The sequence below is a fragment of the Ambystoma mexicanum genome, chromosome 6p, assembly GCF_040938575.1.
Source record: "Ambystoma mexicanum isolate Mex_15411 chromosome 6p, UKY_AmexF1_1, whole genome shotgun sequence".
In the NCBI taxonomy this organism is placed as follows: Eukaryota; Metazoa; Chordata; class Amphibia; order Caudata; family Ambystomatidae; genus Ambystoma; species Ambystoma mexicanum.
In genome coordinates this window covers 332,633,304-332,658,797 of record NC_090935.1, presented here as the reverse complement: position 1 = coordinate 332,658,797, position 25,494 = coordinate 332,633,304, and the positions used below count along the sequence as shown (strand labels likewise).

The following is a 25,494-nucleotide window of genomic DNA, read 5'->3' as shown; positions in this document are numbered from 1 at the left end:
TGGTTTGGCGCGCAGAGTAAATCTCAAGAAGGACCTTTCCATCAAGAAATGGCAAAAAAGAATACCGGGCCATTTGTACAAAATGGACACCCATTGGTGCCTTGCTGCAGCTGTGAACGCAACCCGTGGTAAAAACACACAATGGTAGTAAAAAGTAAACCATTGCCACCAGCCATTAATTGTAGAAAGGGTAACATAAAAAATGTTACATGAGAAACTAGACAAAGGGGATACTAAGTAACCCCTCCAGCACCCTATGGTAAGCTAGTGTGTGCTGGTTCTAGAAAGTCACAAAATGTAAGTAAAATGAATTTCACTTCACTTCTCTTGGAAACAGTAGTTTCACCAAGAGAAGGTATTGACACCTTTGGGAAATCTAAGAGATCTCCCTGTGCCACTGCACTGAAGGTGCTGTGTGTCACAATGTAAAGATGATGCCTATGGAGTTTGTCAGACTCCAAAGTCAAAAGAAACAAATCACAGAAAAATGCATGAGAGAGTGGGAAAAAGGTCTCACTCTCTCCAGGTTAGAAATTAAAAAGTCCTAAAGTCCAGCAAAAGAGCTGGGGGTCTCTAATGTAGAAGGGAATTAGCACATTTCTGAGAATTCTCCCTAACACTGGGTTTTGTCCAGGTTAATGGCTAGATCATGATCCCCCATAAACTTAGCCAGTTCATTACACGTTGTCCACATATAAGTAATGGTTTCCGCGAACATAATCAAGTCATCTGCATATAACAAAGCCACAATGGGAACGGTGCCAATTTTAGGAGGACACGAAGATTTGACCTCTAACAAACCAGGCAGGTCTGGTATCTACAAATTGAACAACAGGGCAGCCAAGACACAACCTTACTTGACCCCCCTGTGTATCTGTACCCAAAATGTAACAGTGCCCATGTTGTCCAGACATACATGTGCCCAGTTATTCTTATGGAATTCCACAACCATAAGCAACAGCCATGGTGGGCACCACAGCAGCTTCATTTTTGCCCATAAAATGGACCTATTGACCTGGTTGAAAGCCGATTTAAAATCTACAAACACCACATAAAAGCATAGAGCACCCTTCGAGCAGGCGTCTTGGAGTGGATGGTCAAGTGCTTTGATGTTGCGCACTGTACTCGAGCCCACTCTAAAACTTGTCTGTAGTTTTTGACATCTAACCGATTTCCTTTTTTGCACATTGGTACAAAAACAGATTTCTGTCATGAAGACGACATCGAGTGCTCTCTGCAAACTCAGGCAAACAGTATCAGCAGCACAAACGCCCAGTTTTCCGGGTCTGCCTTTAAAACTATATTCGCTAGGCCATTCGAACTGGGGAATCTCGAGGACTTCAGTTTCGTAATTGCCTCTATGATTAATTCCCATCTCAATGGTAATAGCCAAAGAGCTCCACTGTCCACCTGATTAATCGTGAGAGGGGGGGTTTGAGTATGTCTTACACTCATAAACAGACCCATACATCGCCTGATATGGGATTTACCAACTTTTTCGCCACAGATTACTTAGGCAGGGACAACATATCCCATATTGTAGGACAATCATGTTTTTGAAAGATAGTAACACATGTTTCCCAAGTCTTCCTGCTCTTAAGTGCTTTATGAGTTTTTAGCCAGCACCAATAGTTTTTAGTAATGTTATCAATTTCACTAGCCACAGTGTTAGTCGAAGCACTACCTAGATTTGACCATTCTAATAGCCCTACGCCTAAAGTGTTTTGCATTTCGAATTTCAATGTCAAATTTTGGAAGGTTTCTCGTGACACTGTCAAAGGCCGGAGTCCGACGCTCCACACCCACCTTATGTACAAAGCCACTCAACCGCATTTCAAAGTCATTGGCTGTTTTTGACTTTTACGGTGTGCCGGTCACACCGTCCAGTAGGAAAAACTAGGGCGCACAATTTGTCGGAGTTATACCTTTTCCACCTAAGGCGATTGCCAGCTGTATTCGACTTCAAATCCCCACACACTCGAGCGCAAAATTCACCACCGTCCATGTTAAGGTCTAGAATTAATGTGGCATGTTTCCAAGATCTGTGATCTTGCAGCCAATTAGTATATATAATAAAAACTCACTAGAAATTATCAAGTGTAGCGCAAGCGGATTCAAAGCCCTTGTGTCTCTCTACATCTCTACTCTACTTATAAAATATGTGGTTTAGTCATGTTAAAAAAGGAACTCTACTATCTGGCCTGCGGTAGAGTAGGCAAAGGATTTATTTTTTACACATACATGCATTAACGAGTTAGCAGGGTGAGGGTGGCGCTGGCCCCACCTACCGATGTTCTGTGGCACTGCAGGTTCCTTCATTATGAGCAGTTGCGGGCCCAGCCCTTTGCTCTGTGAGTTTATCTAACATAGATGTAATTTAAAAATAGTAAAAGTAAGATGTTTTGAAGTGAACTCGTGCCAGCTAACCTGTGCCCTGCTCCGGACCTCTACTAAGAAGTTGCTAAGAGTGTGAGAAATTGGTGCTAAGTTCTCCGGTCCTTATATCCTTCCGCTCTGAATCATAAGTGAGTCAAGCGACTGGTGAAGCGCAGTATATTATAAATCCATTAATAACCTAATGCATTGCTGTCAAGTTTTCCATGGTCATATGCGAGAAGGTCACCCAGGTCTTTTTCTTTCCTTTTGTGTGCTGGGACTTATATTTTCCATTTTGATATTCAGGAAAATACATGTCTCAGAATTTCAAACAAAAGCAGGACTCATATCTTTTTCCTGCATGGCCAAAGGAAGCCTGTGAGCTTTGCTAATGCAGCACGCTGCATCTCAGGCCAGCGTGAAGCATTAGCAGCCTCCCAACTAAGTAGAGTCTATTTTTATAAGTGACACCACCAGTGGCTTGTTTGTGAAGTTTATGTATTGTTCGATTTCTATTCTCCAATTTCTGCTGCTTTTCCTCCCATTTCTTTTCTCCATGTTGCACCTCGTTGACCTGAAATGCAAGCCCCATAGATACCGGCCACAGGATCTAAGATACTGGGCCTCATTATAACTCAGGTGGTAGCCATGCCTGTAAAAACGTCAGGATGCCGTTGGAGTTGTGCTTTTTTTCTGGCACCTGGCAATGGGGAATCACCGTGGCATTACAGCCTCGGCGGTGCCTGAAGCCAGGCGCCGGAAAAGGAAGGTTTAAGGGTGCAGTGCAATACATAGTATCAACAGTAAAGAATAAATAAAATAAATAAAAACAATAGGTAAAAGTGCGGCCAGCTAGTGGCAATTGCAGGGGTGAGTGCAGACATCGAGTGTCAAGAGCTGGGGGGACTGTAGGGATACAGAAACAGCCCCCAAGTGCAGGTGTTGCCCGAGAGGCAGTGTAGGTGTGCAGCTGGCAGGTGAGGGGACCTGGGCCCGAGATCAGAGGGTAACCAGGTGACCAGTGCAGTATATGCACACTCCCAGAAGTCAGTACCCAAATTGTGCAATCAGTATTGAATTTATTAAGCATATTAATACATCTGATGAGTAGGTAAGGCAGGGTGCTGTAGAAAAGCTGTCCAGGTTGCCCATTTTAAAGCGCACACCCCATCAAAATAGCCACATCAAAACTCTGCCAAGACTTTCAGAATTACAGATGGGAACGAGGTGGCCGAAGGAATAACCTGAGGAAAAGCAAACACAAACTGTAGGTAAATGTAGCTTATCAATGAAAGGCACCTGTTTGCAATGATGTTCTCTATAAGGTGGTTCCTTATTATAATCAACCTCTGTCAGTCATTCTCATGTTCAGTGATGTCTTCTGTCTGATCCCTCCGTTTACATTCCGAGTCCCACCACTTCTCTATTCTGTGCTAACACTCCCACCCCACTTGCTTCACACCACTCTCCTAGTTTCTCTCTTTTACAGTCCCAGATGTTTCCTCCTTAACCCCCTTGCCACAGTCTCTCTAGCTTTCTTGATTGCTACTGTTTTTTACATCCCTGCTCCCGTTTCAGGAATTTTCCTTTACCACTGTAAGTCCTCTGTGTCCCGCTCCTGTGCCTGAGTCTGTCCAAGCCCATTTCCCTCATCACAGCCCCAGACCGAACTAAAGGTATTTCCATAGAGCTTCAGGTTTACATTCAGTGTACAAATAATTACCTAACCCTAAGAATGATTTAGTTCTCAGGGTGTGTGCTGTAACAGATTTTATGACACGGCACACTCCCGCCAGGGACTTCTTCCACTGACGATGAATGTGGCGCACCTTAAAAATGTTTTTATATTTATTTGAACCCCGGTTTCATGGATTGAGTAGGCACCCAACCCGTCTCACACCCACTTTAACAAAGACCCTGTGTCGCAATGGACTATGAACCAGGCCGGTGTGTAACAATGAAATATTTATTAATTTTTAGAATTCAAAGAAAATCAAGCAAATCAAAATGAGGGCAGTAGCCACCACTGTGTGGCAGTATACATGCAAAAATCCCCCAATACAGTTACTTCAACATAAGATACATAACCTTTAATAGAAACGGAAACACGATTACTTTTCTTCAAAATACAGATAGCACACAGGTTAAGCACTCCCCCTGCAACACTTCCCCCAAACACCTGCTGACTAAATTATTTGTGGATGGAAAGCAATGGCAAGGAGTCAGAAAGAAGAGGGAAAATCAGATTTAAACTTCAGCCCACCACCTGAAGATAGGAGGCCAGAAATCAAATGAAAACATTCAAAAGGTTCACATAGCATAATCAGATTTTACTTGTTGCTGGTATCTCAGTATACAGTTGCGGTAGGATAACTATGACAGAAATTCATGTGGCTGCACTTAAGAGACAAGGAGCTTACAGACTACTGAGAAGGGCACAAAAGCAGCATGACACAGGTAAGAAAATCGATTTTGAAAGAAAAATAATGCAGAAGAAAACACATGCGGCAGAATTGCAACTCTAATTTTAATCAGGCTTTAAAATGAAAAGCAGCTAAGAAAAGGGGTTTGGCTGTCAAAATCGGAAATCTGTTTATGGATGAGGAACAAAGGCACATAACAGACAGGATTCTGAGGGAAGGGGAATATTCCTAATGGGATTTTGTTTGGGTTGTTTATGGGAAAAGTGCAAATCGGAATTTAGAGTAAAGCACACTACATGGGCAAATTCATTTTTTTGTTGCCCAATGACAGGTTTTGCTGAGGCTATATTTGAATAACTATATTACTAAGGAAATACACTGCGCACAAGGTGGTTAATTTCAAATTTTAACCAGCTTGCACTCTGTACCTCCTTATAGGGGAATTAATGAATGTATTTCAAAATGGTACTAAGGATTTACACCGATAACTAAAATAATTATAAAAGGAATACGCTAACAGATAAACCCATTCCCTGACCGGAAATACGGAATAAAAAATGCTAACAGATAAGGACTAACACAGATTCTTCGATGGAAAGGTGAACAGATGATACTGGCAATTTGGGATTGTAATAGGATTTGAATAGGATGCAAGGGTAAAAGAGCGGGATATGCAGTTTCTGGGTACTGGGTGATGTGATACTACAAGGTAAGCTTGAGTTTGGTAATTTGGACAGCCAGCAAGGTCTCTGGACCACGGGCCCAAGGATTCTAGTTACTGGGACAGCGGGGTCAAGAGATCTGGTCACTGGGACAGCTGGGCTCTCCAGTATGGGATCAGCTGGGCAAGGTCTGGTCACTGGGCTCTCCTAACTGGGATCAGCTGCCTTTCCTCCTTTCTCCCTGGATTATTGGGTATGGCTGGATCTGGAGGGGTGGTTCTGCCCGGATCTGGATGGTACTGCCTGGATGGAATCAGCTGTCCTGGATCTGGTTTTTGAGATTTGGAATCTCTTTAATCCTCTGTGTTTCTCTGTCTCCTGTTTATGTAGCCAGAGTAACATCATAGAATTTTACAATCTGGGGGAAGTACTCTGGAGTTGCCCCTCTGCTGGGATAGGTCAGGTTACTGGTGTTCCCTCCTCCCTCTGGGTTGATTGGTTCAGGGGAAATGACATCATTTTATGTGTGTACATTTATGACTTTCTTTGTTTCCCCAAAGTTACTTTTTACAAAAATAAGTTATGGAGCAAAACTTAAAATCTATACTAGTCACCATCATAAGAAACAGATATGCAGATTCCATATTTCACAGGGAATCGGGCAGTCCAATCACCAACTCTGTGTGAGGTAGCATCACTTTTGGGCACAATTTCACCATTTTTAGGAGAAACATAATATTTAAAATTCTGCGAATGGCTACACATATGCCCACTACTATTTTGCATATTTTCACCAGGTTTTATGACTGTGTCATTTGTACTTCATCCAGAAATGCATTTTTCTTGCCATTCCAGTTCCCCAGGTGCTAGGAACATGTGCTTTGTTTCTTTGGGTTTGTCCATAACTCACATAAAATGATGGCATAATATAACATTACTGCTTATTCAGGGGATTGGGAGACATTTCTTAATAGAAAACGTTTTTTATAGTAAATGGGCTGGATTAGTCAAATGTGTGGGCGGTCCTTCAAAACTCCCACAGCCAAATTGTCTTCCCCTGGGTCAGTCTGAACAAAGGGTTTCCAAGAAGCCCTTTGAAGCCATGCAGTTGGGGCTGGGTAGGGATGTCAAAGGAATCACACCTCTTGGTGAACATGCTAGTTCCCCTTGGGTCCTTTGTTCCTTTCTGTAGGGATGCCGGACAGTCTGGCGAGGCTGCAAACTTCCACTCTTTGGGCGTTTCGTATGCCCATGGGGGCTGGTTCACTTGTGGAGGTAATTCTTTTCCCATGGGAGGCAGGGCACCTTTGAAGTAAGTGCCTAGGCCAAACCTGCCTGCTGGTTTCATTTTTTTTCCTTTCTACCAACAGAATCCAAGTCTTTATGGGAAGAAATATAATGTACATTTTAGAGCAAAACCCCCATCCCCACATATTCAATCCCATTTCTGTGTGACCACAGGCTGTCATTTTATTTCACTTTTAAACGGCATTCTCCTGATTTGTAAAAGCACCATTTTACACATGAGTTCATTTTTCTTTTATGTCAAGTTGTAAGCGATATTCAATCAACACTACAGCTAAGTCAATGCCTGGTCTGGGATGCTGAGGAAAACCCTTATTGATGTATTTTTATGTCCAGTTCAGTACTCTGGATGACAACCCTTGTATAACACCCCCCTCATAGAATCTCCCTGACCCCACTGAGCCAAGAAGTAGGTTTGTTTTGCAAATGAAAAGGTTTATTTGGACAATTCAACAATATATATCTATCACACTTTTATAATATATTAATATCTGATAGTACACTGAGACATATGATGTGGATCCACAACGGGTAATATTACAGTGGTACACTTGATTACTTAGGAGTAGTATAGAGGATGAGGTAGCTGAAAATGCTTTATGGTTTCAAGGAAATGCAATGAGGAATAAAATGCAGTACAGAAATACTTGATATGATGTTAGCAAAAGATAAGATGATCACTTTTTCTCTGGCAATTCACCCCCCTCCCCTATGCAATGTAAGAAATGGAAGGAGATGGAAAGAGGAGCACACAGTTCTCAGGAATGCAATCAAATACAATACGAAATTCAGTTCCCCCGCAGCAAGCCTAGAGGAAACTGGTAGGAGTTTGAAACACAGGCCCAAAATGCTTTTTAAATGTGATGGCAATTGATGGGAAAATGTCCCCCTAGAGATTCAGGGTGAGTGGGAGATGCGTGTTGGTATTAGTTCAGGCTCACTTTAGCAATGCTCTATGAGTTATTACCAAGTTGCAAACGGATTTTAACAAAAGAAAGAATGGAGCTGCTATTTTGACAAGTGGAGAAATTGAGCCAAAATCGCAAATCGCGGTAAATTTCGCAAGTGCGTAAATCGTGATTGCGGAAAAAGTATAAGGAGTAGGAAGTTGGTTCTAGGTTCGTTGGAAAGCCTAGAATCACAGCTTTAAAATGAAAGTTACGGACGATTTAATAAAGGTAGTTTTTCAGATTTAAAGTAAACTCAAAATGACAGGCGACAGCTTGCAGCTGCAGAATTGACAGGTAACAGTTGTGCAGCTTTAAAAATGACAGATGACACGATTTCTAGGAGGCTGTTCTAATTAGGTTAAAATAGTTTGGATTTGATTGTTTTAACTAAGAGATTGGTTTTGGCACAGTGAGTACTCACACTATATTTTTGAAATAAGCCGTCAAGGTCTGGTCAGGTTGGACGGGACTTCCGGCAGTTCTGCTCACAGCGTCTGGGTCAGCTCTGCTCTGCTGTCCTGGGTCTGCTAGGCACCGGTTCTCTGGGTCGGGTTCTGCCTTCTCTGGACACAGCACGGCTCCTGGTTCTGGATGTTTCTGTCACAGGGTTCTAGGCCCAGAATCAAACATCTCAGCCCGGCTATTTGAAGAGTTCAGTTGCAAAAGATTTTGAGGCCTGCTGACAAATACTTTTGCTTGCAGTGGGCCTTCTTGGTTCAAAGTTCTGTAATCTCTGTTTAGCTTGGAAGTCTAAGTGTTGGATCTCTGGATGTGAAGTCGTCGGTCAGCACGCTCCGCAGCAAATGGAATTGAATCTCTCTACCTGTCCCAGCAATCTCTTTTTATGTGTTTTGAAAATGGATGTGTGCCTGGGCCTAGCTAAGCCTGCCCCTCTCTACTTGTCATTGGCCCAATTCTCCCCTCTCTCCCATGATTGGGGGAAGGAAATGGATTGTCATCATGATGAGGTCTGTTTATGGGTCAGAGGATCCTCCCCTGGTCAATTTGCACACAAATCTATTTCTGACCCAAATACATATTTATCTATGTACCATTTTTCTAATATTATAGGTCCAGTTAACATATTTTCTGTAGCACCAAACCATCCGATCCCTGTCTTTGTACGATGTCGTGTCCACTGATGACAGAATTCTCCCCTTTTCATCCAGATAACGACCTCTAAACGTTTCCAGATTTTACACAAATGTGCACCAGGGATATGGGGTACAGATGATAAAGTGTCAGATTTTTAACATGAATACATTTGGAGTAACAACCTTTTTTACGCTACTATCCCCAGGAACATACCACAGGGTCCTAACACCTCTTAAAATGTGCACAGAAATTGTCCGCACTATGAGTTATCCATCTTTTTAAAATTATGCCCTGGTCAAAAAGGGTCAAAAAGGGTCAAAAAGGGGCGTGGCTTCCCACATCACAGGGTGGAATAACTGGTTTATCCACTTCCCCCAAGCTCAGCTGCTAGCAGAGGCACTGCCCCTCCCAGTTTTCCCAAGAGGAAGCCACTTTACGCCCCCCCCTATATAACATTTGCCTGAGTCCAGGACAAGGCTTTGTTCAACCTCCTGCAGTCTGCAGGTCCCCTTCCTTAATTCAATCAGGGAGGTGTGAGCTCCTTTTGGCAGGGGCAGCAGGATGCAGCCAGGCCTGGGAAGAGTGGCTGAGCAGGTTTCTCCTGTCGGGGTAGTTGTCAGGCAGAATCCAGTTTCATTAAGCCAGGTTTCAGCTAAATGTCACTTTTTGTTCCCAGTTTCAATCAAACTTACAATTTTTACATATACATTAAATAATTACTTCCTTCAAGTCATTTCAGAATATATTTTTACATTGTATCCACCTCTTAGCAAGTCTTTCCTTGGCCTAGTTTTGTTTCATTTGTTCAGTTTTACACAAAAGTCTGGTGGTTTTAAAAGGACGGCTTTCTGATAGTGGTGAGTACCGGTATTGCAACCATTTTTGGGATTAAGAAAATGAATTCCCCACAGTTCTGAGTTGCTTTTTGACAATCAGCATTGCCATTCCCAATGGTTTCAGGCTACTGTGTGTGTAGCCCAATGGTGGTTTTTGGCAGTGCACTCCTGTGCTCACAACATAGGCAAAAATGGGTGGCAGCCTATTCTTCATGTTTTCCCTGTGCACTCTCTGGGGAGTTCTGGCCATCATGATGTTTTCCATGCCAGTACTGCACAGTTTTATGGTAGGGCTTGGATGCATGGGTAAAAACATCCCACAAAGTTTACAAATGCAGTTTCTGCAGCAAATAGTTTCTTGTTAATTAACCTTCTGGAGGGTTTTTACAGATACGGTCAGTTTCATGACACAGAGAGACATACTGCCAAGCATTTCTTTAAAATTGACATGGGACAAGAGGGAGAGCCACACTATTGCTTTCCTTTGCAGTAATTTGAGTGAGCTGGTCTATTTCAAAACGAAATCATAGCCGTGTTGACTGAAACAGATTTCTTGCTCTGCATGTACTTTCTCAGTGAAAATAATGCTGTTCTGGAAGGTATTGCCTTACTTCATGGCAATCAGATAAAATACACAGCAGGGCTGTGTTTTATAGAGCAAACCTTTGTGGTGTTTAAAATGAAAGCAGGACACATTGCAATGCTATCTTGAATGCATGTCATTTTTCTTGTGCTTGATTTGAAGCAAAACAAATGCAGCCATTCTCTGGGGTGACAGTGTTAAAAGCTTGTCACACATGTGCCAAGGAGAACACAACACAGACATTTATGGGTGAAATGTTGAAATGCGGTGTTGTGATGAAGGGAATTTCTGTTAGGGCTGGTAAATGTACCCCACGGTGCTTCCAAAAGGTATCACCCAGGGCTCCACTGACTGTACAGAATTGATTCATGTGAAAAGATGACCATTTATATATTGCACACTACAAAAGCCATCTGCCTTTTGGCTCTCTCATGGCACTTGAATATCATGGCTCCCTTTAAACATCAGTCTATTTCCAATTATATACACCTTCCTGGTCATTTATAACCCATATTGTGTATCTATGCAATGAGTAGTTTACAATCGAGCTTGAGCACTCACATATTGCATGAGACTGCTAATCTGAATTCTCTGTGTATGCTGGGGTATGTGCACCTTCTTCATACATCTGCTGATCTGTGTCATGCATGTATACTACATCACATATACATACCTTCATCATATCCGCTGTCATTAAAATGGGTTGTTTACACATGCTAGAACACATATGTCCTCATTGTGGATTGCCAATTGTGACCTTGGTCATTATTCTGTTCCGAGCTTGGGAATGAAGGCAGAGTTCCTCTGCTTATTTTGATTGCTGTTAGGCCAACATATCAAGCTATATGCTGTGACTGGGATGAAGAGGGAGGCGGGAGGGGGATTGAACAAAGATTCTGGGATCCCTTCTTTTCCTTGGTTGAACAGAGAGGCCCCCAAAAAGTTTAAAATGTTAAAATATAACTTTTTAAACATATTAATCACTGTATATGTATAAACATGTTTTAAAATGCACCTTTGTACCCCGAATCTCCTGTGACAGGGGTTGATATTGCTCACTACACTCTCGGTGCAAAATTGGTCTGCTTTAAAAGCATTTTCCAGGGCCTTTTTTGTGTCCCCAGTCCATCCCTACGTTAAAGAAAAGGATGTCTATTGGCTTTGACAATGCTTGATTACAAATGATTGGTTGTATTATGTAATGGGCATGGGATGAAGTATTTATATGAGCTAGACACATTACACATATAATTTAACCGTCCTTTTTGTTGGCTTTTTGCTGTTTGCCTTGTTTCCTCTATCTCATCATTCCCCCTGCCATGATTATGCTGTACTATTTGTGGCTGCAGCTACTTGGCCAGAGCTGTTTACCCTTCCTTAATAGACACAAAAATTAGTTTATTATTTGTGTTGGGATTTGTCGATTGGTGTGACATAAATATGTCATCAAAGATAATGATAAAGGTGTTCCTAGTATGCAAATTTGGTATTGTATTTGCTTGTGCTACATTTGAACTTCCAAAACACTGCAAAAATCAAAGCTTGAAAATAAATGTGCTCTCCGTTGCATCCGCAGTGTTCGGTAAACTGTGGCGGTGGGATGAAGACGCGAGAGGTTCTGTGCATTGATGCCTACGAGAAGAGGTCACTCAGGCCGTTCCACTGCCAACTTCTTGGACCTAAACCTGCACACAATAAACGCTGCAAACCCGAGGCGTGCTTTCAGTGGGTGACGGAGCCGTGGAATGAGGTAACGTGGCACCTTCAATGTCATGACGTGCGATACAGATGACGGCAGTCATTGCCGAGGAAAGCTTGTTTGTTTGCCTTCTTCGCAACGAACAGTGACAATCTCTCAATGAATGCGCCCTCATGGAGTTCATGGACACCTGCATCAGTGTGGAAAGCAGAATTTCAAAAATGGAGCATACTAAAATGTTCCAGTATAAAGCCCCAAACCTGCTCAAACGAAAATGCACACACACAAGCTTTAGAAAACAATCAAGGAGAAAGATACACGATTAAAGCATTTATCCTGCAAACATACATATGTATGTATGTTTATATACAGAATATGCAATATCATGACATTGCTCTCAGTAGTACTGTAGAGAGGTCTTCCACTTACGGCAGTTTCGTTCACCACATTTCAAAACAGGGTTACCTTTCAAAGCAATGCTGGTTCATGAATTTGAGGCAGGAAGCAGCAGATTAGGCTTAAGAATGCTTCATTGAATTTAATAAAGGTTGCAGTGTCAATCAAAGCCTCTTAATTCACTACGGACAGGGACACCACCAGCCACCTGACTCACACCAGTGAAGCTGGGACACCACAAAGAACACACATTCAAAGCACTCATACAACAGTCCAAAGTTCTCTGAGCTGAGAGGCTCCCATCATTTATAACCATTCAATAACCCACTCACTATAGCCAAAAGGACATCTTGACAGGAGCTAAGAATACCCCACCCCCCATCCCAATACATGGCAGCAAAACCTTGAATTCAGTATGCATTGTCCTAACTCCACCTCCATCCTCACACACTCAGATCAGGGATATGCACCATACTCCATCTATGGGAACTATTTGGGTAACACAAGGATATCAGACCTACACAGCACATAAAGACAGAGGGCCCTTTCCCAATGTAGAGTGCTGGCGAATGTCCATTTCGGTGTCCAGACTGTTCCACTCCTCTGAGCTCCCAAGACTGGGCTCTGATTGCCCCCTGTCACGAGGCTCTGAGTGGGGTGCCCAGGTGATCATCCCCATACTGCTCCGGGGCCCAGCCCCCACTGGCCGTGAGAAGTACCTGGCTCATCGAGCCACTGCCTTGGTGGTCTCCAGAATAAGGCAGTGGACTTACAGTACATGCTCACTTATCCATGTGCACTGAAATATTCATTCATCCTTTCATGGATCCACTGTAACAGGACCCGCCATGCTGGCAAAGTCCAAATGCCAAGCCAAAAGAGACTATTGCTCCAGGTCTTCGCAATTTCCCTCGTTTAGTATTACCACTCTGCACAGCTGTACAGAGCTCTGCACAGTCCGTTTTGTTGTGCCTCCTAAAACATATATTGGGCAGTTTCCAAAATGCATGTTATATTAAAATGGACAGTTTACATAATAAAGTAACATACATTGTTGAATGTCATAATGCCCAAACTAGCTACCACAAATAAACTGGTGGATCTAAATGATTTGATAGATCCCATATCGTGATTCAGCATTGACACGTAGATTACGTATTGCATAACATAGCAGATTTCAAAATGCCCAAGTACGTGTGCCTTGTCATTGTCCACAATGCTGCAATTTGCACACATTATTCAGAGTTGGCCGGTCTGGTATTAAAGTGCCGGTATTCATGTATACCGGCGCTTTACCAGACCGGCCGACTACAGGTTTGCCGGTGGTGCACCTGCCTTATCTGCAGCTAAAAGCTAAAAGCTGGAGGTAAGACAGGTGCCCTAATGAAGGTAAATCCCCCCATGCAGTCATGTGGGACTCCATGAATTTGGATTTACACAGGCATTAAGGCAATCATAATCATATTCCAACGGTAATGCCGCTGGAATGAGTGCCGGAGACGGCAATAGTCTTTGCATTTACCGCAAGGATGAGGCAGGTCATAATGAGACACATTGGGCCTCATTATGAGCATGGCGGTAGCCGTGCCTGTATGGCAGGCACAGCTACCGCCATGCTCACTACCGACACCGCCTCCCACGATTGGGCAATAACTGGCCCATTGCGAGATGAAGGGGCTGGTAATTGCCCATTCGTGGGAGGCGGTAATGCGGGGCTCTCGATTCCCATTCTGCCCCATAGGGCACAATGGGGGTCGGCAGCATGGTTACACCGGTGCAATCACAAGTTTCCCTTGCAGGTGCCACACACCCCGCCAGGTATGACCTGGCGGGCTGTCAGGGGTCCGTGAGGGAAACTCGGAATAAGGTGGTACGGTATGGACGGTGCCGGTGCCATACTGGCACCATCCATACCATACCGCCAGGGTCTTAATGAGGCCCATTGTGTTTTCTAAATTCCATGGGACTCCCAAACACATAAACAATAGCAGAATACATATTTCTGTGATAAATACACAATAACCGCATCCTTACGGATGTAGTTAAAATAATTAGCCTCATTCAACAAGCAGTGACTTAGCCAATATTGCCATATTCATGAAACCACAATGACCCAACAACATAGTACACCAGACCCCACAATGACTGTTAGGAAGAATTCTCATAAATGTGCTAATTTCCCTTACCTTTTGAGACCCCCCAGCAACTTTGCTGGATTTTTAGGACTTTCATTTTTTACCTGGAAAGAGTGTGAACCTTTTTTCCCACTCGTTCATGTATTTTGATGTGTGTTTTACTTTTGGATATGGAGTTTTAGACAACTCCATAGGCATCATTTTTTCTTGTGTGTCACACAGCACCCTCAGTGCGGTGGCACAGGGATGTCTTTCAGACTTCCCAAGGTTTAAATACCTTCTCTGAGACTGACTACTGTCTCCCAGTGAATGTAAAGTTAAATTGACTTTGCTAGTCTTTTTAAATTGCTAGGCGCAGCACACACTGCCTTACAGCAGAGTGCTGGAGGGAATACCTAGTATTCGCTATGCCTAGAAAACTCATGTAGCACTCAAATGCTACCCTTTCCTCTCAGAATGGCTGGTGGCAGTGGTATTACCATGATTTTCCCGAACGCGACCCGTTTAAACGCCCCAGTAGCTAAAATCCACCGGAGCCATGTTTTTCAAGATGGCGCCTGAGCCCCCTTTGTAAAAACAGGTTCCGATCGACTTTTTTTACTATTCCTTTTGGAAAGGCCCTTCTAGTGTTTGTCTCTGCGTGCCAAACCAGGTTTGGTCCCTTTGTTTGTTTGCCTTTGGTGGGCTTCAGTACTGAAGACCGCCTCTGGCGCCTAAATGTCTGGGGTGGACAGGAAGTGAGGGAGGTGCCCGAAACTCTCTGTGCTTAGTCTCCTAGGAAACGTGAATGCACCTTGGCGTGATTGGCTGGCTGATTGTCCGGCAAGGACAGCCTCCCTGCTGGGTGGGTGGCAGCTATGATGAATGAATGGGGGAAAACTGTTTAAAAGCAGGTGTCTGGGACATGGAAAGCAGAGTCAACCACTGGAATGAAAGAACCGAAGACGTGCTGAAGGAAGACGACTGCTGCAACTCCTGGACCGTTGGTTTGCCCGGTGGAGCCCTGCTGCAGGTCCAAATAGCCTGAAACTCCATCGACAGAGAAGCCCCTTCAAGTACAAATTCTTCCCTTGAGCTGGTGGGAACAACCCACTTTCAAGCCAGCTGGAAACCATCTCCATACTGGTCAAATTTTCTTCACAGTGCTGTTGCAAACCGGATAGCCAGTGAGAAGGAAACCAGTTTGTGGACTTTAAGGTACTCACACCTTAAACCAACATTTTGCCAAGCTTGTGGATCCATCCCCATGCAGAGCAGGAACCTCCCGACGTCCTCCCTCTTGTCCCCATGACTGAGGCCCAGGAACAGCGAGATCTGCAGCAACTGCCAGGAACAATTGCCTCAGCTATAGCTTTTCTTCGTTACCAAAGTACTGTGCAAATGCGGTTGAGAAATCCTCTCTGCCACAGTGAAAGTTTGTGAAACTTTCCCAACTTTGGAGTCTTGTTCGTTCATAATACCATATATAACTCTTTTTCGTGCAAACTACTTCTAAGAACATTCGCAAAGACTTAACTGTTTACTACAAATAGACCTGACTTTGGCCCAGCCCTCTTGAATTGAACTACCTCTTGTATTGAACTGAAACTATTTGCCATGCCTAAAGAATGTATTTGTGTTTAATTTGTATAACTTGTGTCTTTTACTCCCACTTAAAGTTACTGAAGTGCCATTTTGATCCCACTTGTGGGGAGCCTAACTTGTTCAGAAACTTATTGGTTTGGGTACTGGAGTGTATTATAGTGTGATAATGAGCTGCTTATTGCTAGTGGAATGTTTTCTAAATGACTGTGTAAATAAATGAATATTGTTTTACCAAGAAACCTTGAGTTGAGTGTTTGTTTGAACCACTGTGACACCTTGTACTGCTTACATCCCTCTTGAGATAAGTTGGCTGCTCAGTCCTGCTACCACACTACTGTGTAGTACAGACTTATACCAAAGGTGAGAGTGTGCTTACACCTGTAGTCTTAATTGTGTGTAGTGTTCCCAAAGGGTACTGCATGTAATTCTGCCTAACAACGACTTATTTAGATGGCAGTTACATAGGTATGATAGCTTGCTGTATGGGCCATTGCTGTGTAGGCTAGTGCGTTAAAAGCACATGTAACGTCTGCTGACACTTTTTCAATAAAGCAAAATGAGTTGCACCGGCTTTGCATTTGTAGATTCTTTGCAAATGCAAAGGCAAACAGATCCCTGTCACTCTGTCCAGTGTTAGAACTGGGGCACGACTTAAACACATCCCCAGACATGATGCATGTGCAGTATTGGTCAAGATGCCAGGCAGCGGAGGTAATGAAGTCATGTTCTTGGCTGTGATCTCTGGATGCCTGATAATAGAGCCTCTTTTTCCATGCATCTTTCAGGCTGGGGGTTGGGTCAGAATGCAGTACTGCATAATTCCCCTCCTGGGAATGACTGGTGATCTTTCTCTCATGTGTAATAATGCTAGGGAAGAAGAAGAAGAAGAACCAGAGCAGCAAGGGCTGCCTGGAGAGAGGACTGAAGAAAGGAATTGTAAACACAGGTGGGTGTGTCTATGTTTGTGTGTGTGAGTGACCATGCATTTGTGTGACTGGAAGTCGGATGGGAGAAGAGATGGCAGTAGGATGTGGGAGTGGCTGAAGGAAATGGGTCAATTTCGGAGGAAGTGGAGTGACACTGGAGCAGAACATGATCCTCTAGGAAAGAATAGGGACAGAACCTTGTATTGAGGGGCAAATTGGGACATAACTCCGCATTCAGGGACAAATAGAGCAGAACTCACAATAAGTCCAATGGGGCAGATCGAATGGGCAAATGGTAGATTGGGCCCACCACTGAAATCCATAATGGCTCAGAGCTGGGCACTGGGAGTCAATCTAGGACATGTTTGCGGCAGGAAGAGTAAATGGGTCAGTACTGGGGCAATATGCAGCATCGAAATATGCTTTACAGGGCCAAATACTGGCATATATTGTCAAGCCCAGGGTCTTCTGTGTGTTCAACAAGTGGGAAAGGCAAGAAGCACTTAAGCATATTGTTGAGACGACCCTCATGATTTCTTTGGGCACAAAAAGCATGAACGTACTACAGTGGCAATGCTGGGATATGTTGCTAAATCAGGTCTCGAGACTTTGTGGTTCCAAGTCCTATGAGAACATGTGTTTTACACTGGCAATGCTGGCATCAGGATTTTGTTTGGGTACAACCATCATGAAAATGTGTTACAAAATGTAAATACATCTGTGTGCTGTAAGCAACATAACATCCACTGGAGTTTTACAAAACCGATTATAAATGCTTCTGACTTTTAGGTACATTTTCTAAGATGGGAGCTGTAAAAGAAATGTGACCCATTATTTGAAAAATATTTATGATGTGAACCTATGGGAGCTGCATTTGGTGGGACTGTTCTTGGGCCAATTTGGGGAAAAAGTTTATTCCACAACAGTTCAAAAATTCACAAGCCTCTTTTGATTGAATGATTTCACGATGCTCAGCAAACACTCTTAAATGGTACCCCTAATGATATAGTTACCACAGGTTTATCACACATGGCTAGTTACCTGATGAAGGGCTGGTGCACGGTATGCAGGTTGTTCTTCTGTTTTTGTATTGCCACAAACAGAATCCTTTTTTGTTCTATAAAGATGAATTCGTGGCTAGATTGATTTTTTACTGATATGTTTATTTGTTTAATATACACTGAACAATTTGCCATGGTGAATGTTGTACAGTTGAAAAGAGAATACAAATCTATCCTGCTAAGGGATGTATCATTTTGCACATGCATTTTGTAATGTTTTAGAATGAATGCAATATTTATTGAGCACGTTACGCTTTGAAAGTGTAACACACTCATCGAACTGCACTGGAGTGTCTACCCTGTCTCTGTGTTTGTACTATTTTTGCCACAACACATTACCAATTTGCATACCTTAGCTTATTGAAAGATGTCATGATGCCTCAGTGAGCTATCTTTGACATACTCCACTATGCTCCAGTTAGTATATATCACCAGTCTCAATAATGCCCCAACTAGACTACATCCCCACATGTCATCATAGAGCTGTTGGTGTTCTTTAATAGGTTGTATAATTACAGTGTTTGACAGATTTCATAATGCCGGAGTATTCAATGGTAGAGAGTATGACGCCCCAGTTAATCCATGCTGATGGATTCCATTACCCTTCATAAAAGTATGCATTGATAATTTTTACATTGGCCCAGTTTGCACTCTTCAATATATTGTTTAATGCTAGTTAGTAATCATATTAAGACTCTCTAATGTCCCAGTTAGTGTTGTCAGGTTGATACCATAATGAAATAGTTTGTATGCATTAGAAGATGCCATAAGCTCCAGTTAGTCATGTTTGACCATGTCCATAACGCCAAAGTAAATATCCATTACCAGCCCCAATTCCGTCTGACTTAGCACTAATTAACAGCTTTACACAGACCATTTGGCAATATTTGAATTTGGAGTAAGCACATATTTCCAGATTCCAGAATGACCCCTGTAAGAAAATATTGCTGTTATCTGGTATGCATGATGTCCACTTAAGAACACATGTAAAGACCACATGATGTCCAGGTTAGTAAATATAGTCAGATACCATACTGTGTTCTCTTTACCAGACTATACAATAGGCCAGTTAGCTAAAATACACCCAGTCAGTCTTGTCTATCTCCCTCCCTCTAGCACACATGCGCACACACACACACATACACACACTTATGTTCTCTCTATTTACCAAGGCTCGGCATTCCTGGTCTCTAGAGTTCTGCTAGTTATGGTCGTATGGTCAAGTTGACCAGTCTGCAAAGGGGCCGTGTTAGCTTGACTCCACTATCACCTGGTCGCTTCACTTTGCCTGAGAGACAACTTCACTCCCCTATACCACTTTTGTGCACGTGACCAATTCACAGATAGATGGTACAAGCATGGATATTGGTTGAGCATGGGTCTCCTTAGAGAAGCTTGGTTCAACAATAGAACAGATGACAGTGATAAATGTAGAAAAGAACCTTAAGCTTGTGTCACTTTTGGATCCCTATGTCACCATGACCCAGAGCAGCCCAAACTCCTTTCCCACTCAGCCTGCCCTTGTCTGGGTTGTTGCATGCCAGGTCCACAATCATGCACCTATTTAAAGGGAAACGCCATGGTACACTGTGCTTTACTCTGCAAAATCTGGAATTTGCAAACAATCTTCAGCATGGTATTGCATACGCATTGTGCCTTTTCTCGTTCAATTACACTTTTGGCGCGATTTGCTTGTTTACATATTTCAGTTTGACAGTGGTTTGCACTTCTCCATTTCCGAGTTTATCATTAGAATGATGTGTTTGAAATTGGGGTTCGATTTTTTTGTTTGTTAATAAATGGTCTAGTTTTATTTCGGGTGGCAGGACAAGGCAGGATTTTAACTTTGCACACAACAACGTTTTCTGAAAACGTTGCACATTTCTTCAAATTGCAAATCTTACATATAATAAAGCTGTATTTACATATTAACTCTTCTCTCTTTTTCTCTTTCTCTCTTGGTCTTGATTCTGCCTCTTTCAAATTAGACGAAAGTTGCATTGCCAGGTGCTCCTATGCCAAAAGGATATCTTGGTCGAGGCGGAGACAGTTTTGTTTTTCTCAAAATTAGCTATTAAGAGTTTATATGTATCAACATGCAGGGATAACCCATGTCCACTACAGTCATTAAAGACTCAGGGGATTCCCTACATCCACTGATTGGTAAGTGTGCTGATGCATTTTCTGGGAGGAATCAATTCCAGATACTGTTAAACAGGCTGGGGCAACACCTTTACTTGCGATATCTATTTTGGATCCTGGGAATTGTGGTAATTATTACCCTAAAACAAATCTCCAACATTTAGGAGATCTGTGTTTCTGTCCAGTAGAGGAACGAAAGAGATCCTTTCAAATGTTTGTAATGCATTATCCCCTATTTAGGATCAAGGATATCCAGGACCTTCGATGTTATTTCGATGTGTCAGTGGCCTTCGACTCCCTGGATTACTCTAAAACACCTATTTCATGGCTTTGCTCCTTCCTGAGCAACAGAGTATGTATTTATGTATTGAACATTTGCATGGGGCCTATACACAAGTGTTTCCAGGCCCCAGTATCCAAAGTCAAAATGGGTGAGTGGGCTTCCGATCCCGAAGCAGTTCGAAATGAAATATCCCAAGAAGCCTGTAATTCCCCAATTTCCTTTAATATATACATATTACTACTACATGAACTCTTCATAAATGTAGGATTAGAATTCCAGAATTGCCTAGATGATATGCAGATTACGATTAATCATGATGGAAATGCTAAACGTAATCAAAATAAAATTAAATCTGTCATCTAAATTGTCGAGCACTGGATGTCTGATAATTGACTTTGACTAAACAAAGAAATATCTGAAATGTTATGAATTAGCTTACCGTCCTTCCTCAGGAAACTGATTGCAACATATTCAGAGTTTACTCTTTCAGGTTGTGTTATCAAGGAACAATTATCCCTGAAAACATTGGGTATCATCCTTGATTCCTCTTTATGAATGACAAAGCAGGTAAACGAGAATGTATGTTCCATCAATCTTATGACCGTTGGGAAAATTGCACCTCTTTTGTCAACTTCACATTGCACTACCATGCCCAGTGCAACAGTCGTTGGACTACTGGAATGCCTTTTATTTGGCTGGCGCCAATGATGCATACAGTTTTTCAATTACAGTGATTGCAAAATACTACTACAAGAATAGTATGATTTCACGCCCTCAATTTATAAAGAAAACCTTCCCACTAGCACACCCATTATCTCGCTACTGCTTGAAATCGGTTTTAAAGCACTTAGAGTTGTGGCTCTCTCGAGGTCCCTTTTCTTCTGGCTGTGCCTTAACTCCTCGGCCAATCTGACCTTATATAATGAGGTGTTTAGAGATGTGGTAGAGTTGCCTAATGGTAAAACCAGGAAATCATAAAGAAAGCTTCACAATATACTGCAAGGCATAGGGGTGTTCCATCTTCTTACTGAAAATGTGCCCATCGCGGAAGCGTGAGGGAGGGTAATTGAAACGGTAACCAATCTCGAGGTGTTGTTCTTGGAAACTTTGATTTTCAAATCTATCAACCTGTCACATTACCAGGTGATTTGATATTTTAAATCAACCCAGATAAAAAGCATGTTGCCGAATTCAAATAGAGATCTATATATTAAGTTCAGACTCAATATTTTCCCTCTTGCTGCATTTACTTATAAATGGTCCCGTGGTTCTACCACGACATGTCCAGTCTGTGCTATAGAAATTGTATCCGAAATGTACCTTGTTGCTAATTTTTCCAGTGCATGGTAACCTAAGAAGGAGATGGCTGCACCCCATCGTCCTCAAATATCAGACATGTTCAAGTTCAGATGCATGTGCCTTGCGCATGTCTGCCACCTACGAGGATGTTGTCTTTGCAGTTTTTAGTTTTTTGCCCAGGACTTGGTGTACTCGATCAAAAGCAACTTTATAAATGAATGGGCAGCTTTTTAAGAATTACGCTTATGCAACATGATGCAATTCCAGCAATATTCTTGTATTGTAAAAATGTGAACATCATTTATATTTTATGTACTGCATTTTTCCATGAAAGAATGCCATATTTCTTTTATTGTTATATTGTAGTAGTGTAATAATTTGAACATCTGTTTATTTTATGAACTGCATTTTTCCATGAAAGCATGCCATATTTGTTTTATTGTAATATTGTAGTATTGTAATAATTGGAACATCTGCATATTTTACATACTCACTTTTCCATGAAGGAATGGCATATTTGTTTTATTAATAATTAGTAATTATCTATGAAATGCTCTTTTGCACAAATAAGAAATTATCTTTTTCTGACATATGTTGTGTGATTTTTGTATTGTACTTTTATGGACACTGCCCGAAATAAGGTGTTTAGGGTGACTAGTAACTGATAATCCCAAAAATGCACATATTACCCTGATTCCGAGACAACTTCAATTGTTTCCAGTAAAAATGAGAATTTCTTTTAAACTCTTGATTATTGCACACAGTGCACTCTATGGATAAATGCCACAATATATTAAACATTGCTGAAAATGATATTCTCCTTTGCACCCTCAAAGAGCTGCCATTTGGAGAACTATGAATATCTACACATGTCTCTGCTCAAGGGTGTTGGGTCAGTCGGGTTCAGTAGTGTTGCTGAATTCTCATTAAAACAAAATGGGATGCTTTAAGCAGAGGTTTCCCTCATTGATTCAGCTACATTGTTACTGTTAAGTATTTGCATATAGTTCAGTATGGCCTTATATATCTTCTGTATGACATCACTCTGCCCTTGTTAGATTTCACTCAGCACTCAATGATATCCAATGGTGTGTGCTGACATCCTTCCATATAGCATCCTTCCACACTTTCAGCATGAGGGTACATTCGATAAGGTTGTCTGAGTGCATATTGTCTCTCGTGCACTCGTTGCGGTTTAGGCATAACACATGGAGTCTCACATAGGGCCCTTCTCCTGCTGTTCCCGTATGACACCGGTGAGGGGGCAGGAGTTAGGGAAAATGCATCCAACTGCTCCTCTAGACCACCTTCTCCATATCCTTATATTTTTGTATTTACTTCTTGAGAGCTTGCTTTTGTCATTTCTGATTATTATCCTTTTGGTTGTACCCATTCACTGAGATACCTGTGGGTCGTAGTGCTAAAGCCCCTCCTCAACTTGGTTGGGAGGAATAAAACAAAGCAATGCAATAAAATACAATATCATCATATGAACATTGTAAACTGGTGCTTTCTAAATGTTTGCAATGTTCAATCCTGATGATAAATTCCAGTATCTATTTTAGTCACTATGAGAACCCTACAATTGTCCTATTGAGCAAAACACAATATCACACCTAGAATTACCATACACATTTTGTGATAGACGTTTACCATTTTAAGAGGCAGTTTGGCACACACCTATTGTCCTTTTTCAAAATGCCACCAAGAGAAAGGGGTAAAATAACATAAATGAGGGTTCTCAGCTGCTTTATTCATCTGTTATGGCCCCAGAACACAAAAAACCACACCATCAAGTGATGGAGCAATGGGTCACTTGACTCACTTATGTCCCTTTGGGACCCATAAATACAGGGGCACTGGCTGGACTCAGTCCTGGCGCCTTTGGTGCCAGGCTCATATAAAGATGTGAGCATGAACACTTTATATCAGTGTAGGAGTGCTTTATTTTGCAAGAACTTTCCAGGAGCTGCAAGCCTTTATTCCAGAGAACATCCTCATGTGCTGACTCATCGGGTGTGGCTCCCTAGGCCTGGTCTTCATGTGCTGACTCATCAGGTGTGGCAGGGTGTGGCAGGCAGGCTGAACCTGGTGGGCATAGCTTCAGAAGCTCAGCTATATAAACTGCTCAATCCTTAAGGTCGGTGCTTCGCATTACTGTGCACTTGCGTGCAACGTGACGCTCACTGCCGCTTGGACCAGTTTACTTACCTTTGAGACCAGGCGTTCTCCTGCATACTCACCTCCAGGAAACTAGTTCTTCATCAATTCATCTGCAGACTCATCTTCTGACATCCAGTGATCTTGATCCTGACGCCGTAGCACTGCACTCCGCATCCACGAACTCGGACCATGTGAAGAAGAAGAAAGACAAGGTTAGAACATCCATCCTAGGGCCACGCCACATTTGAACCCTACGCACCCCCTAGTTAACAACTTACCAGCTACTGTACTATTGCATCTTCGTTCCTCATTCCCTCCGGCTGCCACCTCGAGCTCCGCAGCTTCTGCCAGGCCAGCAACATCACCTGCAAGGGAAGAGAGCAAAAGAGCAAACATCAAAAGTGGAATGGACAGCAATACAAGACAACAAACTTTACAATACAACAGAAACAGATGAGGAAAGACAAAGGCAAACATGAACACTTACCTGAAGTATAGTGGGTTAGTCGCAGCAGGACTGGGCTACCATGTGCAGGGGACCAGTGAAGGAACTCGGTCCAGATCATGCAAGCGCCCCTGCCAGAAGCAGCAGGACGGAGTGCTCACCAAAACTAATCAACAGGAGCAGTCCTGAACAGCATCACCTATAACCACCAGTCACCACATAAGCGCAGAGGGCGAAGTCGGACACAAGCGACCTCATCCCCGGGAGGGCTGCAACCGTGCCCCAATGCCTCCGCAGAGACCAGGTAAGCGTAACATCATCAGACTTTTAAACATTATCTAATTGTAGCAAAGGCATTTTATATAAAAGGGAGACTAATTTTGCAGCATTTATGGATCTCTCCATGACATTGACTTTTCTTATCGCTTGAACCTCTTGTAGGTAATCATTTTATTTTATGGTAGTGCCATCACAGAAGCCTCTGTCATACATTGGTGTAAGGCAGGGATCTGTTCTTGCTCCCTTGCTTTTTCATCTGTGAGACAAGTCACTGTACTCAAGACTGTGATTGTGAAGCTGATATACCACAGATTGGTTAATGTAGTTTACCAATGCCCTCAGAGTGAGGCATACCCTGGATTCATTTGTAAGGTGGGCAATGAGATGATAAAGTGGGTTATGGCCTTTTGTTATTGAGGGATGAGGGTCACGTTGGCCCTAAAATGGGTAAAGCACATCCATACATTAGGACTAAGCATGCCACATGAATTTGGAGGGCTTACAAAATTCTGTAATAACTAACTTCAAGACACAGTCAATAAAATATATACTTTAGAGCTTGAGATTGTACAGCTAAGGTTAGGTCCAAAGCATTATACAGGGCAGAGGTCTGGAACTTTGGTCACACTGAGCTAATCTACAAAACTGCAAACACATTTTTGGAATATATGTAGGTCATCCAGAAGTCAGAAACATCCTATGGAACGCATGCCAAATTGGGCCTGGAACATATCGAAAATAACCGGAAAATGAATCCTATTTTGATATTTCTAATGATAGAGATGAATAGTTGATCTGCTCTTAAATTACCTTTGAGAGATGGATTCTGCTTTAAACAATTCATGGATCAAG

The 25,494-nt window shown here is 42.5% G+C and overlaps 1 protein-coding gene across 1 annotated transcript in view; it reads left to right on the top strand.

Annotated features, from left to right (window-relative positions):
• Positions 1–25,494, top strand: part of ADAMTS12 (ADAM metallopeptidase with thrombospondin type 1 motif 12) — a 4,001,072-nt gene that overhangs the window by 3,760,524 nt on the left and 215,054 nt on the right. Inside the window, exon 21 of the mRNA XM_069627090.1 lies at positions 11,807–11,980. Within this exon, the coding sequence (XP_069483191.1) occupies positions 11,807–11,980 (174 nt within the window). The remainder of the gene's footprint in view (positions 1–11,806; positions 11,981–25,494) is intronic.